Raw genomic sequence first — 25,750 nt, 5'->3', positions numbered from 1 at the left:
AAGATACAGTAACAACAATAACACTTATTTATGTTGTATTAATTCGAAAATATAATCTATCATAACTATTTAATAAAATGTTAATTAAATGTACGAGTCACTCCTACACCAACATATCCCACTCTATGTACATATTTACAGACGTTTTTCTCTAGCAATCATAATTGCACTACCTTATTGCTTATTCGTGGTCTAGTACCTTTAAACATTTTTCTAACTGCTCTAGTCTTTTGACTAACAACTCTACAGCATTTGGTGTTTTACTTAATGATCGTGTTATAGTGTCATGTAGGACTAATATATTTGACCTTTTGTCCGAAATTTTTGTCATTAATATTGTATTTTCTTCTTCTAGTTCATTCACTTGTTTCTCTAACTTTTCGCTTTCTTCCTTAATCCTTTGTGCGTCCACTGAACGTAAATGCAGAGCTACATTCCCGGGAGGCCTCCTGAAATGAGATGTAATGAGTATAAAAAATACAAAATATCGAATTATTAATCACTATTACAACTCACCAAGCATCTTCTTGTACGGAAGAATCTGCATCCGCCAATTTTGAAACCTTCTCCAACGATTCTTGTAAACTACCTTCGTTCAATAGATCCTCCAAGTCGTCATTCATACCATCTTGAAGTTCCTTGATCATAGCTGCGTGTAATTTATGCGCAACATTTGGTTTGGATTTCAGTATTGTAAGAATGTTGGAGAAGTCATCTTTACTGCAACGAAAATATACACAACTATTCAAATGTCCATAAAATTACAAGTAGTGTCAATTAGGTAAAACGAGTGAGTAAGTACTATTATTTAGAGTATATTAACCTCTCTTACGACATAATGGCCCGTGACGCAAGCAGAGTTTCCGTTACTAATATATTAAGTTACCATCTTCTCACACGATAGAACCGGTAATACAGGACAAAAAGACCTTCATGATACTACTGTTTACGATGTGTATCGTTGAAGAAATTCTTCGAAACATACTAGCTAAATACGTAAGCTAAAATAATCGTAAAATACGAGCTCTTTGAAGAAAAACCGTGTACGTAACACAATTCAAATCGAAAAAGAGCACTGAAAGTGTAATTTTCCAACGGAAGTCGGAAAGGTAGTGGACAATCCAATAAATAGAACAATATGTGGATCAAATTATTTGTTTCTTTAGTTTTCTGAAGAAGTTTATTTGCGTGAATACACAGGCAAGTGTAGGGAGCACAGTACTTCCACCGAAAAACCTACCTTTTATACCAATAACTGATCAGATAAACGAGTATTTCCGTGAATGATATAGACATGTGATGATTTGTATGCACGCGTAGCTTTGCTATTGCCGGAATCGAATTTTTCTTTGTTTGCCGCTCACAAAGGACCACGCGGCGTCGCTGAATGGGGAGAACCAGTATCCTGGGCAACCCAATCCAGTTTTGTAGTATTATAATAGGTACGCATACAATAACAAGACGTAATCGCGTTGCACAATTTCCGGAATTTTTTTACGCGCGTCAGCAGTGATTAATAAACGCAGACAGTTTTCTTTTCGTAATCGTGAAAGTTGCAGAATCTAATCAATTTTACTTTATTAACGATACAATACGGTCTCTTATTATAATAGCATATTACACATTGTTGCGAGTATTATACACACATTAGGCTTTCATGTACGGCGCAAGCTTACTTATATGTATCATGAATCTCATGAGAAGCACATGGAATTACGGGGATAAATGCCACACCTTTGTTTTTTCTTCCGCTGTTTCACGCGCACTCAATCAGGCCGGGACGGGTGCAATTTGAGATTAATGCTACATATTTGCATTAGTCCAGACCTAATCGAGCGTGCCAGTGTTTCTGTTCAATTCCTTTTTCGATGCGTCTTGATCCAGTTGAGAGTTTCTGTACAAGCGGAAGCCAGCCATGCGACAATTGACACTTAACGTTAATATCGGTTACATGAAATTATCACGGAGGGCTGCTACTAAAACTCAACGATATTGATAACAAAACGAAAACCAGAGGGAAATGTTTATGTTGACAAAAGCAGGACCAGCTGTACGAGCTGCTTCGAGTGGCGTTCAAGTATGGATCTCCGTTCGTCACCGAATTATTCTAACGTTCGAATAACGGAGAGCAGAAGCACGCGCGATCCCTGCGACACGCACTGCACGAATGATGGAGCCAACCGAACGATGGTGACCGCACCAGGGGCCCTTTGTTTCCTCGAACACTTCGTGGAATTCCTTGAAGGTCAACTGGTGTGTTGGGTTTCAAAGACCGGCAGTTTCTGGGAAGTAGAAACTGAAGGAAACCGATTTTGAGGATCGACCTGAAACGTTTTGTCCCTCAACTACGGGCCCCAACAATTCTTCAACAATTGCCCCGGCCATGTGAACGTCGACAATTTAACATTCGAGTCACAGAGGCCAATGACATCGAGTAACACCATCGGCCGTTTGGGTCATTGGTGACCTGCTGAGCTCATCTCCCTCTCTTGCCGCTTCGCGACTGAGATAAACGAACCACCAGGGCTCTCTAAAAAAACCGTACTACAAACACAACGTTCGAATCGGCTCCCGCTGGTTGCTTTGTGTCCATGCTCCCTTGGGCTTTCATTCTTAATTAAAACGGCATTCTTGACCGCGGCCCGTACTTGACACACTTTACGTTGGCAGTACTGTTATCATGCGATCATGTACGCGAAAACATAACCTGAATCGTGACTGCAACCTGACCTAATCGCAGGAATTGTTGTTTTATAGTTTGAAGCTTATGTATTGGAACTCTGTGTTATGAAACTATCTCCATAGTGTCTTATGTCCACGCTTTTGTCTAAGTTATTTGATATTCAAATGTAACCTCATTCTAGATACAGAGAATATCCTGACTTATTACAGCAAATATACATTCAGCAATTATATTTTCTAACGGCATACAGGTACATCACAAGTTAAAAAGTTTCGGTTTCAAAATTTCAATTTATTAGATTAATTAGTGCGCATGCGTTTGTCACGTCTAAAAGAACCGCGAGCTTTAGGACAACACATCATAACCTTCAAAAATTGTTACTTTACAGAGTATTGACCTCGTGTAACATCAATCATAATGCATTTCACATGAATCGTCGTCAATACTACTAAATCCAATCAAGTGTTAAGACTCGACAAAATTATACTCGATATGTTTAATACAACATTACTCACCTAATCGATTCCGCGATATGTTTGAAACTATTGGAAATGGCAAGGCGAAATAGAAGAACATTGTTTGGCGGTCTGTGCTCCTGATCCTCCTCCATTCCCGACTGCGCTGCGTGTAATTACTGAATCCTCAAATTTCGGTAACCGAATACTTCAACGAAAGCTGGCCGTAACGGTTCTTTACATTCTATAGAACTCGACTTCCACTTTTGCGTCTCGGAACTGTCCGGAACAATTCGAATCGTTTGAAAATGCGTCGGTAGTCGGTAGTTTCGAGTGGGTTAGGAACGCCGTCTCCAGATGGCAGCGCGGCAGCGAAATTTGTTGAAATGGCGCCAATCTGTTCCCGCATGAAACAACACGGTACACATTTGACAGCCTGATATTTTTAAATTCGAAACAGCAACGGTAGTTTATAAAGTTCTAACGTAAAAATATCAAATAAATATGAAAGAATGAAAATTGTAAACAAAAGAATGGATATCATTAACTCCTTCGACAGATTTTTTGGATTTTTTAGGGACCGTAGTACTTTTCTTGAGTAATTTCATATATGTACCATTTTTGTTTAAGGATGAGATTTGTCATTTAAAGAAGCATCGACTTTTCAAATACTTAATCGTACCGTTAACGAGAAACGAACAATAAATTACTAGACTAATAATGAAACTGATTTCGCACGTAGACGGTAATTACCCGACAATAAAAAAAACAGTGTTCAAGATGTTGCGACTCGTAGCAAAAAAAGGCAGCAGAATCGTGCAATACCTTGATTCTGTCTAATTAACATTCTTCCCAAATTATATATGAACTCCTCTGTACCCTAATCATCCGCGTCCCCATTAATTAGAGGCATTCACTTGTCGATGCTAATTAGAATGTCTCTTCGAGTGAAATCTGTCAAGTGTGCGAAACATCGAAAACCTGAAATTGATATCCATAGATTGTGTCAAACGTAAAAGCACCCTGCGTCGCTCTCGCGAATCGGGCTAAATACGTTCTACACGGGACTCGATCTCTCAGCGCCCGTAATTAATTCCTCATGTCACGGTGTCGAGCCTGTCTCGCATTTGTTTGCACATATCAAGTGAAGACTCCATCCTTTCCGGTGAACGTATCGTTCAACGAATCCATTCAAACTAACGAGATATCGGACGTCTCTATGCCCGGTGATTCTCGGATGCTTTGCCCTTATATCCCCTCGGCTAGGCTGGCGTCCAAGGCGAACAGGTCGAGTCCGGATGCCGGGTGTACAATCTAGACTAACATATAGAAATTGTATCATCGATCCACCTCCATAGGGCTAGGGCCCCTAAGTGTACCGGTTACACTCACGGCACACCCCCTACCCCGTAGACAACCGCCTCTAGCTCCAAAGGTCACCGTTGACTCGACGGCGAAAAGAGACTGTTCTCTGTGTAGATTCTCTCGAAGTGGCTCGCGTCTCGACGCGATGATGCGCCTCCGTTTCCATGTTATGCAATCGGTTCTGAACTATATTTTCTTTCCTCGGAGTCAGCCGGGCTCGCGAGAAGGCATCGACGCTACCGTCGAGGGGCACCCATTCACTCGATCGTTCCACCACGGCGGGACGATCTTCTTGAACCGCGGAACGTTGCGCACGAGTCCCTGATCGTATCGATCCATCGAATCCTGGACAGAAGTATCGCGATACATTTTCCAAAACAGCAGCTAGTTAATGTTCGAGGACCTTTCACGCAGGCTCCTTTGTCTCATGACACGACTCTCGTCTCGCCATTTCTCGCCGATCTCATCCAACGATGACTCGATTAAACTCCCCATTGACAGTCGTACCCTGCGGGAATCGGAACGGAATGTTTAAATTTTACACCGTTTACCGTGAACACCGCCGCGAGACGATTATCCCCGCGAGAATGGCATGTGCGCGGGTCGGTATCCGGGATGAAAGTACCGTGTCGTGTATTTAGGAATTCCGATGCATGAACGAAACGTCTTAGCCTGGATGTTGCGTCAGTTCTGTTGCATAGAACTGCTCCGCGAAGATATGGTTCTTCGTATTCTTTTTCTTCTTCGATGACGAATATGCTATATCCCCTCGTCCACACGGTCGCGGTCCTCTTCTGTTATCATCGGCGAACGTCGTCCATCCCCAGATTGGCGTCGTTGCGTCAGGACGTCGCAAGAACAACCGAGACCGCAAATTCTTTTCTTTTTTTCTTCTTCTCTCACTCTCCTATTCACGCTTTATGTCGACCTCCAAAGAGCCTGGACTCGCTCTTTTGAAACGTCGTAGGATCATCCATAGCGGCATCGAGGCCGTAAAACAAAGAAAGCAAAGAGACAGATATACGTCGATCGCTGATGATTACGGAATCGGGTGCTTGGTACCGCCCGTGTAGTTGGTGCATCGTTATTCAATAATAACGTGTGAAGTCCGCCTCCGTGTGTGTTCTCGCCTCGCTAACACGCTTGTCTTATTCCCGAAGAATCCGTACCACGGAGAAAGTTGATTGGAATTGTCCTCTGATTATTCTGATTACGGGAATGCGTCGAAGAGGCAACAGAAAAAGGGGAAGGAGGGGGGGCACGAAATCATTTCTCTTTACAAGTACACACGTAACGCGCGACGTGCCCGCATAACAGCAATTAGCCAGGCCATCAGCTGTATTTAAACTCGCAGCATTTCTTAATCCATTAACGCTGAACCTTCTCTGGATGAGTCCGGTGTAGAAATAGATTCCCCGTCATAGCTCTTCGGACAGTGAGGTCACTTATAGCCCTAAATTACGCGAACGATTACATATTGCTTTCTCGAGCTATGGCGACTTCAGGTGTGACCCTCTCAGGTGGTGTGCTATACGATACCCTTAGGACTATACGTATGTATACAAACCGTTGAATGTGTCCTTTGCTACTTCTTCAAGGCTGTACTTATTTGGTTCCATTTACTTTTTTTCACTACACGTCTGAAATACTTTTTATGCTCTTCTTCAAATTTGAAATACTTTTTCTTTTTCCTTTATAGGATGATAAGACTATTTAAGATAAAACTATTTTAGATTCATAACTATTCACTACCCGCAAGAACGTTTGGCCATCCCTGAACTTGCCACCAAAAAACTTAAAGGCGTGAAAAACCCGAACTCATAGAGTGATACACCTTATATGTATATGTATACTTATACTAATTATACATATACATATTTGTAACCCCCTAAACCCTGCTGTTTTTATGAAGTCACTATAGCTAGGAGTACTTCTGACGTACAAATAAAAACATAGAATGCTAGAGCGTGAGCGCAATGGATCACCAGATCCTGCTCGAGCTGCCAGCGAAACAATGAAACGAGGTTAAAAAAAAACACTGACCCGCGATACTATAAACGAGTCCACACGAACGGAGACCGCCGACTTAATTCCGCAAAATATCGCGACTACCATATTCGGCCTTTACCGCGGGGCTCGGGTGTCTCGGTTGTAGGAACGGTGCAAACGGAACACGGGATCACTTATTACCTGGCTAGGATTCTTCTCGTCTTCCACGATCCTTTTTTGGCGACAGCGCCCAACCGTGAGCTCTCGACTGTGCTTCGAAATCGTGTATCCCCACCCCCTCCCCTCCCCTTGCCTAGAGTACACTTCATGAAAAAGCATTTCTTGCGATGAACCTCACCTCTGGCATAACACGAGCAACAAGATAGATGAACAGCCCGGATAGCACGGGCAAAGGGCTGGGTCTTCTCAAAGCGTATCTATCGGCGGCGCGTTCCGGTGACTCGCGATCCGTTTAGAAAGCATTGCATCTCTCAGCTCAGCGCGATGATCGCTTGGGGGGGGGGGGTACCTACATTGTGTATCGGTACCGGTCGTGGTATCCTATTATCGAGGCTCTGGCCTCACGATCGCCCTGTTTTTTGTGAGGGGGGGAGGGAGCCGCACCCCTTTGGCGTCGGGGCTAATTCGAATAGCTCGCGGGCGAACCCGATCCTATCGATCATCGGGATCACGCCGCTTTCTGTATTTACCTGTCCGTCGGTTCCCTGTCTCTTTTGCGCCCGCGATTCCATGATTTCCCGCTGCTTATACGATCGCCCGGAGAAATCCAACAGAATCTATTACCCAGCGATCGTTCGGATAAGGGTGTCAGATCCCTTTCAAGTGTCAGCAGGTGACGGCGATCTACCAGATCTGTTGAAAATGTGAAGAAGAAATTTAGTACTTGATTAAAACGAGAACAACAAGTCAGGGAAGTTTCGACGAGAAAGTTACTGTGCCACGCTGCTAGAGTTTCGAAAGAGTGAAAATAAAAAAGTTTGGTGTCACCGGGCGGGGGTGAAGGGGGTGCGACTCTATTTGGTCTTTTTTAGAGAACGGTAGTTTCGCCTGGTCTTTGTCACAATGAGAAATCCTTCGACGGGCTCGCGTGAATTGATTTTAGAGATTAACGGGGTTTTACATAACCCCGTGAAGAGCACATCATCGCACCGGGATCACCCGTTGGGGGAGTAGCGCGCGATGGAAGATTACCTCATCGGTTCAGGAACTTTCTTTCACGGAACGCTTATTATGAATTCTCACCGAAAGAAAGCATATGACCGATTACGTAACGACATTTCACTCGCCCTTAAGGCGATGCCATGGGAATCACCAGACGTGTCTCGTTGTGTCGTCTATTATCCATGCTTTAATAGTGGACGTAAGAAATTTCGATCGTTCCATTCTTCATATCATATAGCTTATATGTCCAAAGAACATACAGCAAGGCTGGCTTAACCATTGAGTAAAATAAGCACGTGCTTAGGGCATCACAGGAACGCGGGAGGCACCACAGAAACTTTCCATTGCTAGATTCCCCATGGACCAATTTCAATGTATCTTTTTAAAAATATATAATACGAATAAACCCTTGATATATCCACATCGAGAATGCATTGCTTTTTCAAATATTGGTGCTATTAAAAATTCTCTTGCATACAAAATAATCTGTTCTCTTGTTTCTAACAAATACGAACATGACAAAAGTTATGTCAAAGGTATGAGATGAAATTAGTAGTATTTGATCGGAAACTTATGACAGCTACTATATGTATGTATATGGGAGGGGGCACCAAAATTGTTTAAGTGCTTGGGGCCTTTAAAGGTCTTAATGCCGGGCTTGAAATAGAGAGTGTTCGTAAAAGCTTGTAATAAATCTCCGTGTAGAGATTTAGGAAACTCAAAATCAACGGTCCGAAATGAAATCGTTCAACGGACAGGACAATGGGTAACGGAGGGGTTAGTCGGTGCAACCATGGTCGAAGTCGACGAGAGTATAACCGACTGACCGACCGAATCGAGTGGATCCTCGGTAAAAGTAAACAAGCGGTCTGAATAAGGAACCGAGATTTGCCCTGGGGGGACAGAATCAATGCTTCGAACGCGTATAGGAGAGGCCGGGTAGAGAGCCAGACGGGTATTGGGAAGCTCCGATCACCGTCCGAAGCGATCTGACGCGTCTGCCTAGGAGCGTGAGTACGGTAACCCGAGGGGGAACGTTGAGCGACGAGTTACGTGCCGATCGGTAACATCGAGAAGACGATTTAAAGTGGCCCTTGTCTACTGTGTACGTACACACGATTCGCGATTCGCACACGAGCGCCTATGTACCTGAAGCTGAATTCACAACTAGTAGGCAATGATACGGTCAGATCTCGCGATCAGTCGCGATCTAGGATCTTACCAAGGTATTCACACTGAAACGATTCGAGACAATCAAGTTCCGTCGTAGTCTGTTTCATTTTTGACCGACTTCGAAAAGGAAGAGACACAATTCGATGTGTATGTTTCTCGTTTGTACGTATGTATGTCCACGGATTACTCTGCAACGAATAGAGCAATCGAGATGAAACCTTTTGCATCTTGTAGAGGATGTTCCCACGGTGGTCCCGTATGCACAAAAATTTCCGATTTTTTTTTGTTCATTATAAACTATTGTTTTCAGTCACGAAGCATGTCATTGCAAATAGTCCAAACTAGTTCCTTTGGATTTTTTCATTACAGTTACTGCCTAACCGAAGATAATGAAAACAATCGTACGTTGGCCCACTAAAAAGTACGAAATAAAACAATTTGTATCAAAACATCTAGACCGACTTCGAAACGCGCTGAAAAGTAGAAGTTCTCTTAAACGTTGTTGCATTCCTGTCTAAATAATAAAAAGAATGGAAATGATTTTCTACTTCTTGGCGCATTTCAATGTTGGCCCATGTTTTTTTTTAAATTTTGTTATACTATATAGACACGAAAAACTGTCGGGACTGGTACGATCTTGACTGCTGGCGAACCGACTCCACGTGTCAACAGATTTTCAATTTACTCGACCGTACCGCGTACTGTGTGAATCCTCTCATTGGATTAATTGATTAATGGTCTCTGATTGGACTCATTAGTCCAGTAGTTTGGCTCGACTTGATCTGACCGTACGGTGACCGTTAGTGTGAATCAGGCTTGAAAAGATGTACGTACGTACACATATACACACGATCGATCCGCGGCAACGCACCTGGTTGCGCAATGATCGCAAGCGGTTGCGGAGCGTCCGTTGCTCTCTATAAGCCATCATCCCATCCACTGTGGATGATGATGACCCCGGCGATGTCGGACACCGAGCGACCGATATAATTACAAGGAGGAACGCAGCGGCTTCTTCTTCGCTATTATGTGTATGCGTGTATGTACGATCCTACGCAATCGACGGGATATCACAGAGAGACGCGCCGCCGCGCTCGAAACCCGTCGAACTCTACTACTCTCGTTCGTTCTATCTCTCTCTACCTCTTTTTGCATCCCTACCGCATGAATCTATCCGTCCTTTCCCGGTGTTTCTACGCTCTGCCCCGGCGTGCCGATCCGCGGTTCACTTTCATGTCGACCCGTATTCGGTCGACCTTCAGGATCCGCCGCGACGAGCACAGAGATGCCCGCCGATCTGTATCAACCGCGGGGGGCTTGCGCAATCATCCCCCCCGTTCGTGCCCCTACGGTCACCGCATCGCGCTGGAGAACGCGCGCTCATCTTCGGGGCCAGCCGCCCTCTCCTTCCTCTTCTTTGGTTTCCTCTACTCCAGTGTTTTCCAACCGTTTTTTGATTCATGCTCCGCCTCAACGATCCTGAAGCCCATCTATCAGGACGGTAGGCCAAGTTCTGAAAAATGTTAACATTAATAGTTGCTTCAAATAAAAAATGGCATATAGGTAAAACTGTTAGAAATATTAATGATTTGCTAATTACCCCCGAAAATATTGAAATTTCCCCTCGGTGGGGCGTACGCCCCACGTTGAGAAACACTGCTCTACTCGATCACTTTCCTCTGCTCTCCCACCACGGGGAGTTCGCGAACTTCGCCGCAGGGACACACGGCAACACCACCGGGGTGGTGGTGATGTTCACCAGGGCAATGACGAGAGGAGGACTCTTCTTTCGTTTTTTCGCCAGGGTGGGAGGAAGACGATCACCGCACAAGCACCACGGGATCGCGGTATATAAGCACGGTTGCTTAGACCTGAATCTGCACAGACCAATTATTGCCATCGTTTCGCCTGTTCGAGACGGTACACCGGCTGTGCGACGTGTGTAGCATCGAGGAGGCACGTTCTCAGGAAAATCGAATCCCATCGGCGAGATGAGATCGGTACGGTGTCACGTCGAGCCGTTCGACGACCAGTCCATTACTTCCGATTACGTTGGTACCCAGGGTCGCGAGAGTCAGTGTGACGTCCGAGTCCGCGAATCATTCGAGCAACGCGTTCGATTCCAGTCCCTTTTGATTCCGGTAATCCGAATGTTATCGAAACATTCGCCACATTCTAGAGTATCCTCCATTTCGGTTGTCAGAGTCACAGTGAATTAGAAGACGGTGTGCGCGCGGGAAATTTGTCAGTGGGGAAATCCTCTAGTAAAATCGTGTTAACCCTCAGAAAGCATAGATGGTTACGGTAACCCAGTCCGTCCGAAAAACACTATGTCTGTACAATAGAGGGTGGGAAGTTAGGGCTGTGTTGTTTTATCAAATGATTTGTGACTAACATTATTTATGTATTTGCGCTCTAAGTAAAGGCGGATATAGGTTACGTCTATCGGAGAAGTCTGACTAGATACGTGATTTTGACAGCTCGCTGTGGCGTTATTGGCCGTGGTTGCCACGTGTTATGCGGCTCGGCTGGACAACACCTACCTTCCACCTGGTAATGCGGGTACTGCGGGCGGTGCTGGCTTAATACAAGCACCGAACCGAGGTCACGGAGGTCCTGGTGGTCCTGGTGGTCCTGGAGGACGTGGAGGAGCAGGTGGACGCGGTGGATCAGGCGGTTCGAGTGGTTATAATGGAGGAGGAGGAAGAGGAGGAGGAGGAGGAGGAGGAGGAGGAGGGGGAGGAGGAGAAGGAAGGGGAGGAGGAGGTGGTAGCGGATATGGAGGCAGTGGAGGCAGTGGCGGTAGTGGATTTGGAGGAGGCGGTAGTGGATTCGGAGGAGGTGGTGGAGGAGGTGGATTCGGTGGACGTGAGTATTGGCATATTATTTGTATTGGTGCGCTCGGTACAAACAGTTGACATTTCGTGTGCTTGTTCGAAACAAAGTTGCATTAATATTTCGAAAAATTCTCCACTGTTTCTCAAGCTTCTCAGACGTTATATAATCTTCGTTATGCAACGTTCTCTAACATCCCCGACTGACAGTACTGTAATATTGATTCTTCACACAACAAATCACTGTACAAGACAATAGGAAAGTCAGACCCTAATTATCTCAGTCATAAACTCTATGATATTTAGAATCAAACGGGAATTCTGTTACTATATTATAGATTTCTTCGGGTTCCAAAATCGAAGTTTTAATATAGCTTCGGAACAAAAAAATTGCAGAACAAAGTTGTGAATGTAGAGGGAGCGATCTCGCAACGAGAGACACTCCGTTACCAGAGTTACATCAATTATGTAAAGTATGTCGTGGAATTAGGGCCTCGACGGCAGAAAGAAAAGTGAAAACCGCCAACGCGAAATGCCTAATCACTTGATCCTCCCTCCTGCCCCCTCGAGGCGACCGTCTAATGAAGACGCATCCGAGGACGGTTGTATCTTAAGTTACGATTCGAAGTCGGTGAGAATGCGCGCTCGTTGTTGCGAAAATAAGAACGCATCGAGAACATCTCGTGTCGTTCCCTTTGTACCGAGTAATTAGCCTCTATTCAATTACGAATTAATCTCGGGTACGCAGTATATACATCATCCGTGGATTTCACCGTGCCGTGGCGCAACCCTGGATTACACAGATACACAAATCGATAACGAGTAAAAAAAAAAAAAGTCTCCATCGATCGGATCGAACGAAAAATGCCGTCTGACATTTGTATCTTTAAACATTTTCGCGTCGAATGAATATCTTTTTTACCTGATAATTCCGTCGATTGTTTGAAATCTGTTCGAATTCGACGTTTCAGCTGGCGGTGGTGGTGGTGGAGGTGGACCAAGAGGAGAACAGCAAGGTAGCGGCCAACAGATTCCCATCGTCTCGTACAACAACGACAACGGCGGGGACGGCAACTACCAATTCAACTACGAAACAGGAAATGGTATCAGCGCGCAGGAAACGGGCCATCTGCAAGGTGAGATCAGGGCCACTCGCGTTTCCCAACAACGATATATATCCCCGGGTTTTCTTCGCGGTCCGTCGCTCTGCCATGTCTCGGTGTTATGAATTCCTATCCATCATCGCGTTCAACCTCGAATCCTTCTCACAATGGGACCGGTGAACGGAATACGTCTGCAACTACCATTTTCTTCAAAAATTCGTACACGAGTTATCCCGTGCTCTGGATCGCTGAAACTTACGAACGTATCGATGTATTACTCTCTTGTATCTTGACCCGTCAAACATTTCGGAAAATCATTGTCGAAGGTTCTTACCTGTGAGCTCTGTTCTTTTGCGAGAGTTATTGCAACGTTCCATTAGCATTGCAGCCAGCTTAATCGTGGGTCGAATAATCCAGTGCTGTGGTATATTGGTCATGGATCATCATTTTTCCAAAGGAGACACGATTTGCACTAGCCTACAAAGGCCTAAACAGCAATAACTGTATGACGTCGACCAGTGAAAGCCTCGAATCTCTGATTCCGGTAGTCACGCGCAGTTAGCCAACACAAGTTGTTCGGAACTCATTTAAGTTCCATCAAACGTTCCTCACTTGTCGTTCGCAGATTAACATTGATTCGTGTCAGTGGCGATTACGAACGGTGGTATCTAACCCAAAGCATTACCATCTTCCCGCTTTCGACAGACCCCTCGGGCATAACTTTCCAACGTATTCCCATATTCAGTTCGTGATGAGTGATCACCGAAACAATGATTGCCCCGTAACAAGCAACTGGGAAGCCGCAAAAATGCCCGATACCGGTGACGCAATCGGTTGCTTCTCGCGCCGCCTGTGTTGCGTCAAAGGTCCACGTGTTGTTCTGGTTTGCAGGTAATGGGGAGGCGGTGAGTGGATCGTACTCCTATACTGGGCCGGATGGCGTACAGTACAGCGTCACTTATACAGCGGACGAGGAAGGTTTCCATCCCCAGGGCGCTCATCTGCCGACACCGCCTCCGATCCCACCAGAAATTCAACGAGGTGTCGAGTTGGCGCTCGCTGCCGAGGCCAGAGGCGAGAATCAAGATACATCTGGTGGTGGAGGAGGAGGAGGAGGAGGTGGTCGCGGTGGTGGTAGCGGCGGCGGATACTCTCCAGGCGGTGGTTACGGTGTGTTTCATCGATCAGATCTTTAGAGGATCGGTTTTTTGGCTTGGGTGTTATCATAATTGGCCGGTAATTGAAACGTTTATCAACGCGTTTGAACAATGTCTTTCTGTTTTGTGAAAACAGGAAACGGTGGCGGTAACAGTGGCGGCGGCGGTGGTAGCCGAGGAGGTGGTCAAGGAGGTGGCGGCAGTGGTGGCTCTTACCAAGGTCCAAATTCATACCAAACAAGCTCGGGCGGGTACCATTATTAGACGACGACAACCGTGAAAGTCATTGCGTAATACACGAATCAATTCTGTTCTCATTACAATAATCATATTTAAAGACGGACTTATGTACATAAGAATATATCGTTCATGTAATTTTTTTTTATTTATACAAAACACAAGTGTTTTATTCTGAATCGTTGCCCTACCAACAGGCCCCCATCCAATCATCTAGACGGAATCGTAATAGACGAATTCGTTTCATTTTCACGAACAATGATTGTAAACCAAGTTACAAGTTGTTTCGCGGTATATTATTTCACAATAAATACTTTTGTATAATACGCACATTTTACACAGTCGGGAATGTACATCGTTCTCGGTAGAATTCTCGAACGTAATACAGTATGGCGTAAATGCGCTTTACGCTGAAATGTGCACATCGATGCTTATATGTATATGTATGACAGAACATTTTTTTGAAGCTTTTACGTGAACATAGAATTTGGAACACACCGATAAAGTTATAACGTAATACCTTGAAAGGAAAGTCCATTGCCAAAATATTTATACAACTACTGACTGAGGAGTAGTAGCTACAAGTTCCTCGTGATTCGATGATTCGGAACCTCTGGCGAATTGAATGAAAAGCTGTTCCAACGTGGCCGATAAGACAGCGTAATCCTCGATACAACTGAATCGAGTTCTCAGATTATTCATTGTGTTGTACATTTTTTCCCACGTCGTCCCAGAATCACTTACATGATAAGCGATAAAACCCTATAAAATAGCAAAATCATGTATATCAACGTTTGTATTTCACAGATGCAAGAGTACCATATAGCTGTCCAAACTTATTACCAAATTCTCGTCCCTGATTTCACATGCCAAAGAAGACTCTATAGTATTCTTTATAGTGCAAAGATCGTCGTCCGATCTGCTTGGGTTTAATTTAATATCAATATCGTAACCAGCGCCGAAACGTTGCTTCAATTCCTGGCTAGCACCGATGCAAACCAATTGACCTTTCACCATAATGACTAGTCTATTGCATAGAGCCTCGCATTCTTCCATGCTATGTAATTTTTATTTTATGTAAATCGAGATGCAATGGCTTTCTAATAATACGTATTACCGAATCAACTGGAATACCTGTGAGAAGTAAGTATAATAGCTTGTCCCATTGCCTGGCAGGACTGAAGTATATTCCACAAAGACCGCCTGGCAGCAGGATCAACGCCTGTCGTTGGTTCATCCAACAAAACGAGAGTTGGATTTCCTATTAGTGCCATCGCGATGTTCAAACGTCTCTTGTTACCTCCACTGTAAGTACTGCTCGGTTGGGACATGCATGCGTTCAGGTCTGAAAAGATGAATATACGGATTCCTGGTGTCTGTACGGCGATTCTTCGACATAAAAACAGCCATATCAAGCTTACTAAGTCGATTGATCCATTTATTCACTTCTAAGTCCACTTTTGACTTGGGTATACCACGGAGCAGCGCAAATAGGCGAAGGTGATCGAACGAGTTTAAAGACCCGAGCAAAGCGTCGGTTTGCGGGCAGTATCCCATTTGAGCAAGATACTACAGAGAAAATCATTCGTGAATAGACAGAGAGAGGATATGCGATTAGTATTAAAAGATTGTATTTACATTTTTTCTGTCCGTATTAATATCTGACTTTCCTAAGTACATGGTACCGCTGTTAGGTACTTCTTCACCAGTCAACATTCTGAACGTGGTACTCTTTCCGGCGCCATTGACGCCAAGCAATCCGAAGCATTCGCGTTGCCTCACTCGAAAATTGATTTCTCTCACCGCCATTAACTTTCCATAATATTTGCTCAGTTCATAAACCAAAAATAGACTATCGTTGTGCGTCTCTGAACTTTCTAAGTAACTCATATCGATCGTGGGAATTGGCTCGATATTTCCTTCCCCAGTGGCTATACCTGCACAGACTTTTATTATTATATTATTTTTATTTCACCTGTAATTGAAAATCTAAATTTCAATGACATCGTACCACAATTTCTCCGTTTCCTAATCTCCGATGCAACAGCGTGCTTCTCTTTCTCCACTTGTCCGTCATTTACGTCAAGGGGGTTTCTTAAATGCTTACCGAATATCTTAACACGTAATTTGTCGAAGACCCCCTCCTCTATTATAATAAGCAGGGAAAAGTATATTAAAGGCGTGATTGCTAAATACACTACGCATTCTGTCAAACTCATGTCAGTGTCACCATTGGAAAAATATGAGAGTTGATTTTTGCAATTTCCATTATCACATTCCAAACCTATGAAAAGTGTGTTATTAAAACAACATGTATTATTAGAATATATATCGTTAATGTATTCGTACCGCAACAAATGTCCTTCACGCCAAGGCATACAACGTCCAGCAATCGACTTGGTAATCGACGACATCTCGCATTTTGTATGGACACATTGTAGAAAGACAAATGGCCATGGAATAAACTCACATGAGGTATCAAACGGAATAGTCTCTTCTGAATTATGTGTAATACTTTCAAACTGTCAAAGCTGTGAATCACTTCGTGAAAAAGGTACTGCAACAGAACTGAAATGCAACAAAACACACCGGTTACTAAGAAGTCTTAGCAGGCTACGTAAATTAAAACATATTGAAACTGCGATAAACATCGACAAATTCTAGACCCTTCAAGGGTTTGGAATCAACGAGTGTAGTAGGTCCTTTATACAACTCACCAAGTCCAATAGGTGCAAGACTCAACATAGTTACTATACCATTCCTTGATTTATTCGAGAAGCTGAAGATATAGGTTATTAACAAAGAGTTGACACCAAAGAGCAGCAGCGTCAGTATCATGACCACTGAAAACAAAAGCAGAGAATGTCTCAAATGTCCAATACATATTATAAACTCTGCTGTATGTGACATTTTATGCTCTTACATATCTCTGTTTTGTAATACAAACGGATATCTAGAATAACATCCATGACATAGAATCCCAACGTGATTATAAGTACGGATGCTGTAAGAACTATAAAGTCAAACGTGAACATGGTAATCCAATACGACGTGGATGTAACTCCTGTCATTCTTTGTAACTGTTTCATTTTGGTTTCTGTTTCTTGGAAGGGATGAACAACGAAAAGTGCCACGGTGGGAAAGAAAATGCAACAAAACACCATGACACGGCTTAACGATTCCGTTTCTGGCATGTATAATTGCGTCGAGGAAAGACTACTCGGTAATTGCTGGCTTGATACGTGGATAGAGTACTCCTCGCCGGCAAAGCTTTTGATCAATACATTTGATAGCAGATTCATGGTTATTGGGATACTATGAATCGCAATACCAGAATAAAAACCATTTGCATACAATACTTCATCGGAAATATTGAATTCTGCCGAGACAATATACCTATTACGATACTCGGCAATATTTTCTACGGCGTGATCCAATAAAGCTAGAAGTAGAATTCGTTTTAATATATTATTTCTGATAACTATACAAGAATTCGTAATAGAAATCGTAATATTTACCTTGTGTAACACTTTGATTTCTTGTCACTTCCGTCGAAGATCCTCCAAAATGTTCTACCACGTTTTTGTAATGTATACCTAATGTATTACTCTGATATGAATACAGAGCTTTAGGACTTCTGTACATATCAAGTTCTATTGGAAATACATTTGTTGTTTCTCTTGGTGAATCGTAACTTAGCCCCATTAACACAACTGACAGAATCGGGAAAAACAACTGGAAAAATTACAATTGTTGTATAATCCAAAAAGTTTTCAACCTAAAAACATTATAAGAGTACACCTTACTGTAAATAGTGTATTGCTTAAATTTTTCACAGTGTATGTCAGTTTCTTGTGATAAAGTGCTAAAATTGTCTGTGTATATAGAGTCCAACCATCTACCCGTTGTGATGGAGGACAGAATACTTCATTCAGATGTTTTCCATTGTCCTCCTTCTTAATAACTCTAAAAAATAAAATAATTAAATGATTTTATTGGTTACAGTAAATAATGACAATGTATTTTATGAGGGGCATACTTTAAGTATACTTCTTCTAAGGTGATAAGCGATACACTGATTCCCGTAACGCCTAGATCCTGCTTCTGATTTTCCACACTGTCTAAAGATTCTGGCAAATTCGTTGTATTCGGAACACTAAGAACAATCTTCTCGCTGTCCACACTTACTTGTTGCGTTCGTCGATCAAATTTACCTATAACTTTATCGGGATTACACCATGATTTAGTCGACAAGGTAACTGCTATGTGGCCGTACCCTAAAACCAATCAATATTTCAATTAATATTCTAACATAAAATAACTCATAAAGCAGGTATATCTTGCGTAAAAAAATTCCACTAACCATACTGTTTCTTTAAAAATAGTGACGTCCCGTAACATTTCAATTTTCCCCCATGTACAATTGCAATTCTGTCCCCCAGGATATCAGCCTCCTCCATATTATGTGTACTAATCAAAATTGTTTTCTTTCCTCTTATTTTCTGCATAAAGTGAACCACAATATTAAACATCGCATAGATATTGATTACTAACTATTCCTAGTATAGCCTGATTCTTATGTACCAATATAATGTCCCATATATCTCTCCTGGTTTCAGGATCCATTCCAGAAGTTGGTTCATCCAAGATTATAATCTAAAGAAATACATTGAAATAAAACACTCCCAACCTCTTTTTCTTAATAAAAAAATGGTCAATTTCTATTAATATTAATAAATCCATACATTAGCATCACCAACAAGAGCCATTCCAAGACACAGCCGTCTCTTCTGTCCACCTGATAATGTGTTTGGCAGGGCATTTCTTTTTTCAATCAAATTCAACTTATCAAGTAACATCATAACATCCTCTTTGATTTCTTTACGCGTTTTATGTGAACCTTTCAACTAAAACAATTAAGTTTTTATTGTCACAAAGTTATTTAGTCATTTGTAGCTTTGTTGTTTCAACATTATTCATGTATTTATTACGAAACTACTTACTAAACCAAAGAATTCTAATTGTTCGATTACATTCAGATCAGGGAAAACCATGTTTTCCTGAGGACACAATCCCAGATTGCTTCTAATAAATTCCAAGTGGGTCTTAATATTTTTACCGTTTACAAAAACATCTCCTTCTGTTGAACTTATTACGCCTAATGAAAAGTTAGAAATAAGACATTCGAACGCATATACATACTGTCTAAGTAGTATAATAGCTAAATTTCTACCTGTTATGATAGACATGAGTGTAGTCTTTCCAGCACCATTATGACCTAACAATGCTGTTATTTGCCCTTTATATAAATCCATTGAAATTCCTTTCACAGCTTGGACTGTCTATTATAATACAATCATTAGCAAATAAGAATAATGCATCTGAAAAAATATATAGTGCAACTGAAACATACCGTTTTACGTAGAAAACCGGTTCTATAGGTTTTCTTTAGATTACGGATCTGTACCCCAGGGATGAGTACACCCCTTTTAACTGGTTCAAAATTTTCGTTATCTATCTTATCATAATCGAAATCGTCGATAACCGTATCGAGATTTACTTTGTTCTTCTTAAAATACTGCAAAATTGGTTGTTTGTTGTTACAGCGTTTTTATCAAATATTTATGAGAATACACAATGATAACAAATTTACCTTAAAAAAATAGAGTGGTTCTTTGCGTATTCCATACTTTCCTGGAAGTAGTGCATTAACATATACTGCAAGTGTGAAATGTAATAAGAGACCCAATAGTGAAAATATTAATATAAATCCAATGCATCCAACAGTATTATATTGTGCATCTCCAACAAAAAACATGTTTGACCATTGAATGCCAGTTACTAAAAATTTGATACATTTAATGTTCAGTTTGTCTACGCATAACAATGGAAGAATATCAACAAAACTATTACAAAAAATTTTGCATACACTGTGCTTCATATGCGTTCACCTCCTCCAGAAATCTGTACAGTAGAATATTTGGAAACACTATTCCCAAATACGGTATTACAGAAAACACTTGGTTTCTCACTAAGTTTCCATGAAGCGAAAACGAAGCAGTGTAAACGATTGATAGCGTTATTATTACGAAACGTGCTGTAAAAAATCGCATTATGAATCATAGATGACCATTACTTTTCGTATTTTACACGAATATAGAACTTACGTTTTGAAAAATATGCGGAGACGTGCATACCAAATGATATTAAATGAGCTACATGGACTGTAAGTATTAACCAAAATATAAAAGTATTACTGTAATACAAATACGGATCTACATTTCCCGAAAATGTATTTTTAAATAATACTATGATTGGTACAATATAAAAAATACTGAATAGTATGCCTGTGGTTAACCAACTAAGTAAATTCATATACTGTTTCACTCCGTTCATTGACATTAAAACATTCACACCAATATATTTTTCCTTCGTTGCATGATTTGTTTCTATACAAAGTGGGATTAGAAAAGCAATAACTGCAAACATACATATCACCAGTCTTAATATTATATCAGATTCATCTATTTTAACATATGGTGGATATGGCATTCTTTGTATTGACACCTGAAACACACAGTAATAATTACATAAATTGAATAAATTCTGTTATACATTAATATTATACGCGATTTATATTTTTCAATACCTTTACACCTGGCGTTGAATGTAATGCTGTAAGATTTATTAGAGATTCATCAACACATGTTTGTAACTGTACAAACGGTATAGCATTAAAATATAAACTGTGTGTATTATATGATGATTGATCCAAAACATTTTGGAATAATATATTTGGTATTTTGAAGGCATGTCTAACTTTATACCTTATACTGCTTGTATTATATTGTTCAAAGACAAGAGCTACTAAATTCGTAGTTGGAAATGTAGCTTCTAAGACTGTATAAGTTTCTATCATTTCGTCTTCAGACAAAAATCCAGCCACCTCTGTAAGACACATCCATAACATTAATAGCATGATTTATCTTGAAAAATAACATTTAAACAATATATGTTAAATACAATACTTACTTTCAGATGGCAAGCTTAAACACATTCTGATATCCTCCACAATGTGGGCTATATATTCATTTCGTGGTACATAATATAGGAATGTAAAATCTGTGTTTACCTTTGTCAATTCTTCTTTAGTTTCCAGTGAATAATAGGTACTGTTATTAATTACACGAGGCGGTTGAACACTAAAATCTCTTACAGCTTGTATCAATACAAACAAGGCAATAGGTACTAAACATTGCAAGAACAAAGCTGTCTTCCAATGCCTGACGCGTACCAACAAATTTTTATACAACAACAGGTTGAAAATTCTGATTCTTTCTCTCATTTTTATTTTGTTTAGTTGCAGTTGACTAGTTTCTTTTTAAAAAATCTGTAGCCTCAGACAATCAATGCCACAATACATGCTTTGTACATGCATAGCAGACTATGACTTGCTGCCATTGAAAGTTCATAAAAGTACTATGAATAAATAATAAGAATTGACATATGAATCAGTGCTACTGTTGTAGAATATGAAACACATCAATGATGGAACCTTGATGAACAAATTATCACTGTGTTTATTAAATCCATTTTTGTTGAGAAGAGCATCGTTTTACTTGTATGTTTTTAATGATTGTCACAATGAGTTTATCTAAAAACAGAATGATTACCAAAAAATTGATGTATGCTCAATGAGAAAATTAAAATTTGTGCAATAAAAATTATTAAAATGTACACATACTTGATAGATGAGTCGATGATATACCTTAATCGTTCGCAGCGACTATTTTATAAAATACATATCGCCTTGTCACTCTCATTATATTTCTTCAAATTTCGATAAAAATGTGTTATTGATATCAAACACAATGGAACACAGTTATCAGTCCCAAAGTTTTACCACGAAACACGCAATAAGTATGCCATCAATCATTTTCTTACGAAGTGTTACAAATTACAAACACCAAACAAAAGAGACGCACCCAGCCTGGACGCACCTGACGTACATACCAGTGCAAACCTAACAGTACCTGACAGTATCCAATAATTTGACATATACATGATATACATATAATCAATATATAATAGACTACAGACTAATGCGCGGTCTTATGAGAAAGCGACTGGAGTACATTCTGCGGTACATTAATCGCATTAATCTCATGATTAATCTAGGAATAGCTTGAATATACTGTCATAGATGTCGACACCATGAAACATTAAAACTTGTGCTATTGCCATCTAGCCACAAAAGAAAAAAACTAATTGACTAGCAGAATTATAGGCGCTGAAAGCTAAATTGTACATAGAGTGAGGTCAAGTGAGGTAGTGATGTGGACAGTGGACATCTGTTTTGTCCGTTGCTTTTGCCAACTTTTGCAGAGGTAGTTTCAGGTAGTTTACATAGTTTACATTCAGGTGGCAGAATTAATTTTGTGTGATTTTGTGAGCATTTATGAGAAAATGAACGCACAAGGATCACCGGCTAAAATGAAAGAATTACGTCTACCTATGTCAAGGGTGAAAACAATTATGAAGAGTTCACCCTACGTTGATACTATCGGACAGGATGGATTGTATTTGGTCACAAAAGCTACGGTAAGTTGATACTAGAAAAATTAGGTTAAGTTTATATTATTACCTGTGAAATAAAAGTGAACGGTTTTCTAAAAATATGTTATGTAGGAACTATTTATACATTATCTAACAGAAGAAGCACATCTACAAAATAATAAAGGCAATTCCCTGGATTACAAACATTTAGCAGAGGTGGTGCAAACCAATGATATATTGGAATTTCTCAGAGAAATAATGCCCAGAAAAATAACAGTGAGACAATTTAAAGAAATGATGGCTGCCAAGAACTCACATAGCAGTTCAGAAAGCAGCTCAGATTCAGATAGTGACAGTGAGTCAGACACAGATTCTTGTACTGATAGCGACGACAAAAAAGCAGGTGACAACCTATCAAACAGTGATCAAAGTGAAACAAAAGAGAATGGTAAATGTGACTCAATCAGTGACAAAAGTGAAGCCAGTGGAAAAAGTGACAGTGAAGATGAAACTAAGAGATAGGGAAACATTTGTTTTTACCGATATTCTCATAAGACAGGCTCTCTGATCACTTAGAGAATAACTTGAAGTTCATACAAAATATTATAACATGCGATAATGTAAACATTTGGTCATAGATAAATATCCAAAGTCTTAACATTTGATATTTTAGGACAATAATGTTAGAAACCAATTATTATTTTTATGTACCATCAGAAGAACTAAACCATACAATGAATTTTCTTTCATATTGAAATATTTGTGTCCCACGATTCCATACTTAGTCAGTTTATTATAAATCAATTTGAAGGATTTGTATAAAGGAAACAATTTATTTATCTTTCATATTGTATTAACATAGGAAGCTCCTTGTTACTTTACTCAAACATTAAAATGAAATAAATGCATTAACTCTTGTGATAGCTGCTTCTCTTTAACTGTACCACAATACATTTTACCAACATAATATACATTGGCAATTAACAAATTATTTTGTTGCACTTCAATACTGTACATAAAAAATTTCAAAAATTTTAGAAAAGACTTATAACAAAAATCTGTAAAATTTTATTCTTGGTGCAACTTTTTAGACGCTGACACTGATACAGAATCATATCCATCTTCATTCAATTTCACAGCTAAGAAGTAAATTTCTGCCAGAGCTATGATTAATGCACAAATTACTCCCAATAACAGCCTAAATCCAAAATCTAAATTCCCAACTATTAACTCCACACCTATAAATCCAAATGCAAAGCCTGCCAATACAGAAAATATAAATTGGGCAACAGCTATAAGTTGCTTATTTATTTGTTTCACTGAAAATAAAACGTAAGTATATAAATATGAAGTTGATTAGAAAACACATCTATGTTATAATTTAAAAATCTTACTTTGATAAGCAATAGTATCTTCTGGTAATTCTCGTCTAATAGAGTCAACACTTTTGGTCATAGCTCGATATTCTCTGGCATCTTGTTGCGCTTTCAATTTCTGTACTCTAGCTTCCAATTCAGGGTTCCTTGGTGTAACCTTCGGTGTTGGTAATTCTATATCTGCTGCCTCCAGAAGGTCATGCAAATAAACATTCTCTTGTTTTGCTTTCCTGTGTTCTTCCAAATACTGATTTAGCCATCGTATATCATCCAATTCCAATTTCAAATCTTTTTGTTTGTCTTTACTTGTTTTCTTTAAAGCAACAATACCACAAGGAGCATCACTTGTTTTCTTAACATTTTTTATAACGAATTCTGTTAATTTCTTATTTGGCTTTATTTTTATAGAAGGGTCTTCAATCGATTCAATAGGCATTTTTATATTTTTCAATTACACACGTTCTATTGTTAGTAAAATAACATTATCAGTAAGTTTTTATGTATAACACATTGATATGATATGTCTGCTATAATGGTGCAGCAAGAACACAATTTATAATGCAATATGTAGCTTTTTTTCCAGATCGGTATAAAACTCCTTTATTTCATTTTCCTTTTCATCAAATGTTTGATTTACTTTCTCACACTTTTCACTAATGTCATTGACAAACTTCTCCCATTCTAATTTTCTTATTTTTCTATTTTCTTCTAATGTTTTGTCCTAAAAAGATTATTATATGAATGTGTTAATGACAAATATATAACTTTTCCTAATGCTTTTAACATAATACTATTAAGAAAAATCAGTACAATATCAAAGTTTTGTTCCCTTTGGAGGACTCTTTCGCACATGCTCAGTGCTACATCCACATTTGCTTTTAAGCTAGGTAAATGGCAATCTCCTAGTTGTTCTGCGCGATCCAATTGACTTTCCTTCAAATCAGTTGAATATTCAAGTATTTTGAAAAGATGTTCCACTTCCTTGTCGCCTCTCTTTTCCTATGGATATGCAATATATAATTCTTGAGAAACAAAAAAAATGTGTTTTAATTTTGAACTATTTTTATTTTACACTCTTTTCGCAATAATACTATTTATGTGTTAAGTTATACATGATAAAAGAGTGTATTGTCTGTTGTATATAAGTACATGTACATAATCATCAATTGATACTGCGATGCAATGCTAATTGTTATATACCACACCTTTGTTTTTATCAACTTTTACAGAAGATTATTATCTCAGATTCAATAATTCGTTACCTGAAACTCTCGTAGGAAGAACGTGATTTCACCCTGGACGAACGGTCGATGATCGAAAAGTCGACTCCAAATTTCACCAGTGTCTATGAAAACGTGACATCGCGAATGTCATAATAGTTAATCGTGATAATAAAGAGTTATAGTTCAAAGCTATGGATTTATAATCATACGGTCACATGCCGTACCTTTGATAATGGACGCCATTATTTTTCATGAAATCGGTGTCGTATAGAACGTCTCGACCAAGTCGGACTCATACTATATTTTACAATGTATTGACATTGCTTTGGTATATACCGTATATACCTATATCACGGTCATACACAATTGTTCGGTTACAAATGGATTGAAAGCTGTTGTCTTTTATTTTTTACGAAT

General features: G+C 40.1%; 6 protein-coding genes across 6 annotated transcripts; 2 read left to right on the top strand and 4 right to left on the bottom strand.

The window, feature by feature from the left end:
• Positions 1-123: 123 nt before the first annotated feature.
• Positions 124-3,426, bottom strand: LOC107191758. Its single transcript, XM_015580860.1, has 3 exons — positions 3,199-3,426; positions 517-720; positions 124-449 (listed from the first exon to the last, which is right to left on the bottom strand). Exons 1-3 carry the CDS (start codon positions 3,291-3,293, stop codon positions 182-184), a joined length of 567 nt encoding a protein of 188 aa, XP_015436346.1. The 5' UTR covers positions 3,294-3,426; the 3' UTR covers positions 124-181.
• A 4,763-nt stretch (positions 3,427-8,189) lies between these two features.
• On the top strand, positions 8,190-14,205 carry LOC107191575 (pupal cuticle protein 20-like). Its single transcript, XM_015580637.1, has 6 exons — positions 8,190-8,210; positions 11,328-11,460; positions 11,557-11,715; positions 12,653-12,817; positions 13,676-13,903; positions 14,078-14,205. The coding sequence occupies exons 1-6, from the start codon at positions 8,190-8,192 to the stop codon at positions 14,203-14,205; spliced, it is 834 nt and encodes a 277-aa protein (XP_015436123.1).
• On the bottom strand, positions 14,201-21,523 carry LOC107191592 (ATP-binding cassette sub-family A member 1-like). The gene is made up of 24 exons (XM_015580655.1): positions 21,211-21,523; positions 20,828-21,126; positions 20,346-20,745; positions 20,108-20,275; positions 19,832-20,019; positions 19,592-19,756; positions 19,412-19,520; positions 19,182-19,336; positions 18,924-19,085; positions 18,763-18,834; positions 18,542-18,680; positions 18,218-18,455; positions 17,985-18,144; positions 17,697-17,913; positions 17,102-17,620; positions 16,896-17,021; positions 16,528-16,746; positions 16,190-16,462; positions 15,817-16,115; positions 15,600-15,747; positions 15,313-15,523; positions 15,022-15,235; positions 14,699-14,940; positions 14,201-14,588 (listed from the first exon to the last, which is right to left on the bottom strand). The coding sequence occupies exons 1-23, from the start codon at positions 21,521-21,523 to the stop codon at positions 14,728-14,730; spliced, it is 5,007 nt and encodes a 1,668-aa protein (XP_015436141.1). The 3' UTR covers positions 14,201-14,588; positions 14,699-14,727.
• A 1,080-nt stretch (positions 21,524-22,603) lies between these two features.
• On the top strand, positions 22,604-23,421 carry LOC107191647 (chromatin accessibility complex protein 1). Its single transcript, XM_015580736.1, has 2 exons — positions 22,604-22,779; positions 22,867-23,421. Exons 1-2 carry the CDS (start codon positions 22,645-22,647, stop codon positions 23,254-23,256), a joined length of 525 nt encoding a protein of 174 aa, XP_015436222.1. The 5' UTR covers positions 22,604-22,644; the 3' UTR covers positions 23,257-23,421.
• Positions 23,422-23,547: 126 nt separating this feature from the next.
• LOC107191646 (transmembrane protein 199) lies at positions 23,548-24,606 on the bottom strand. The gene is made up of 2 exons (XM_015580735.1): positions 24,129-24,606; positions 23,548-24,053 (listed from the first exon to the last, which is right to left on the bottom strand). Exons 1-2 carry the CDS (start codon positions 24,544-24,546, stop codon positions 23,803-23,805), a joined length of 669 nt encoding a protein of 222 aa, XP_015436221.1. The 5' UTR covers positions 24,547-24,606; the 3' UTR covers positions 23,548-23,802.
• A 1-nt stretch (position 24,607) lies between these two features.
• On the bottom strand, positions 24,608-25,700 carry LOC107191648 (biogenesis of lysosome-related organelles complex 1 subunit 5). Its single transcript, XM_015580737.1, has 4 exons — positions 25,558-25,700; positions 25,373-25,455; positions 24,921-25,109; positions 24,608-24,831 (listed from the first exon to the last, which is right to left on the bottom strand). The coding sequence occupies exons 1-4, from the start codon at positions 25,574-25,576 to the stop codon at positions 24,664-24,666; spliced, it is 459 nt and encodes a 152-aa protein (XP_015436223.1). The 5' UTR covers positions 25,577-25,700; the 3' UTR covers positions 24,608-24,663.
• Between the last annotated feature and the right edge of the window lie 50 nt (positions 25,701-25,750).

Source organism: Dufourea novaeangliae, unplaced genomic scaffold (assembly GCF_001272555.1).
Source record: "Dufourea novaeangliae isolate 0120121106 unplaced genomic scaffold, ASM127255v1 scaffold228, whole genome shotgun sequence".
Classification (NCBI taxonomy): Eukaryota; Metazoa; Arthropoda; class Insecta; order Hymenoptera; family Halictidae; genus Dufourea; species Dufourea novaeangliae.
The sequence above is the reverse complement of the archived record's forward strand: the minus strand, read 5'-3'. Positions and strand labels throughout refer to the sequence as shown.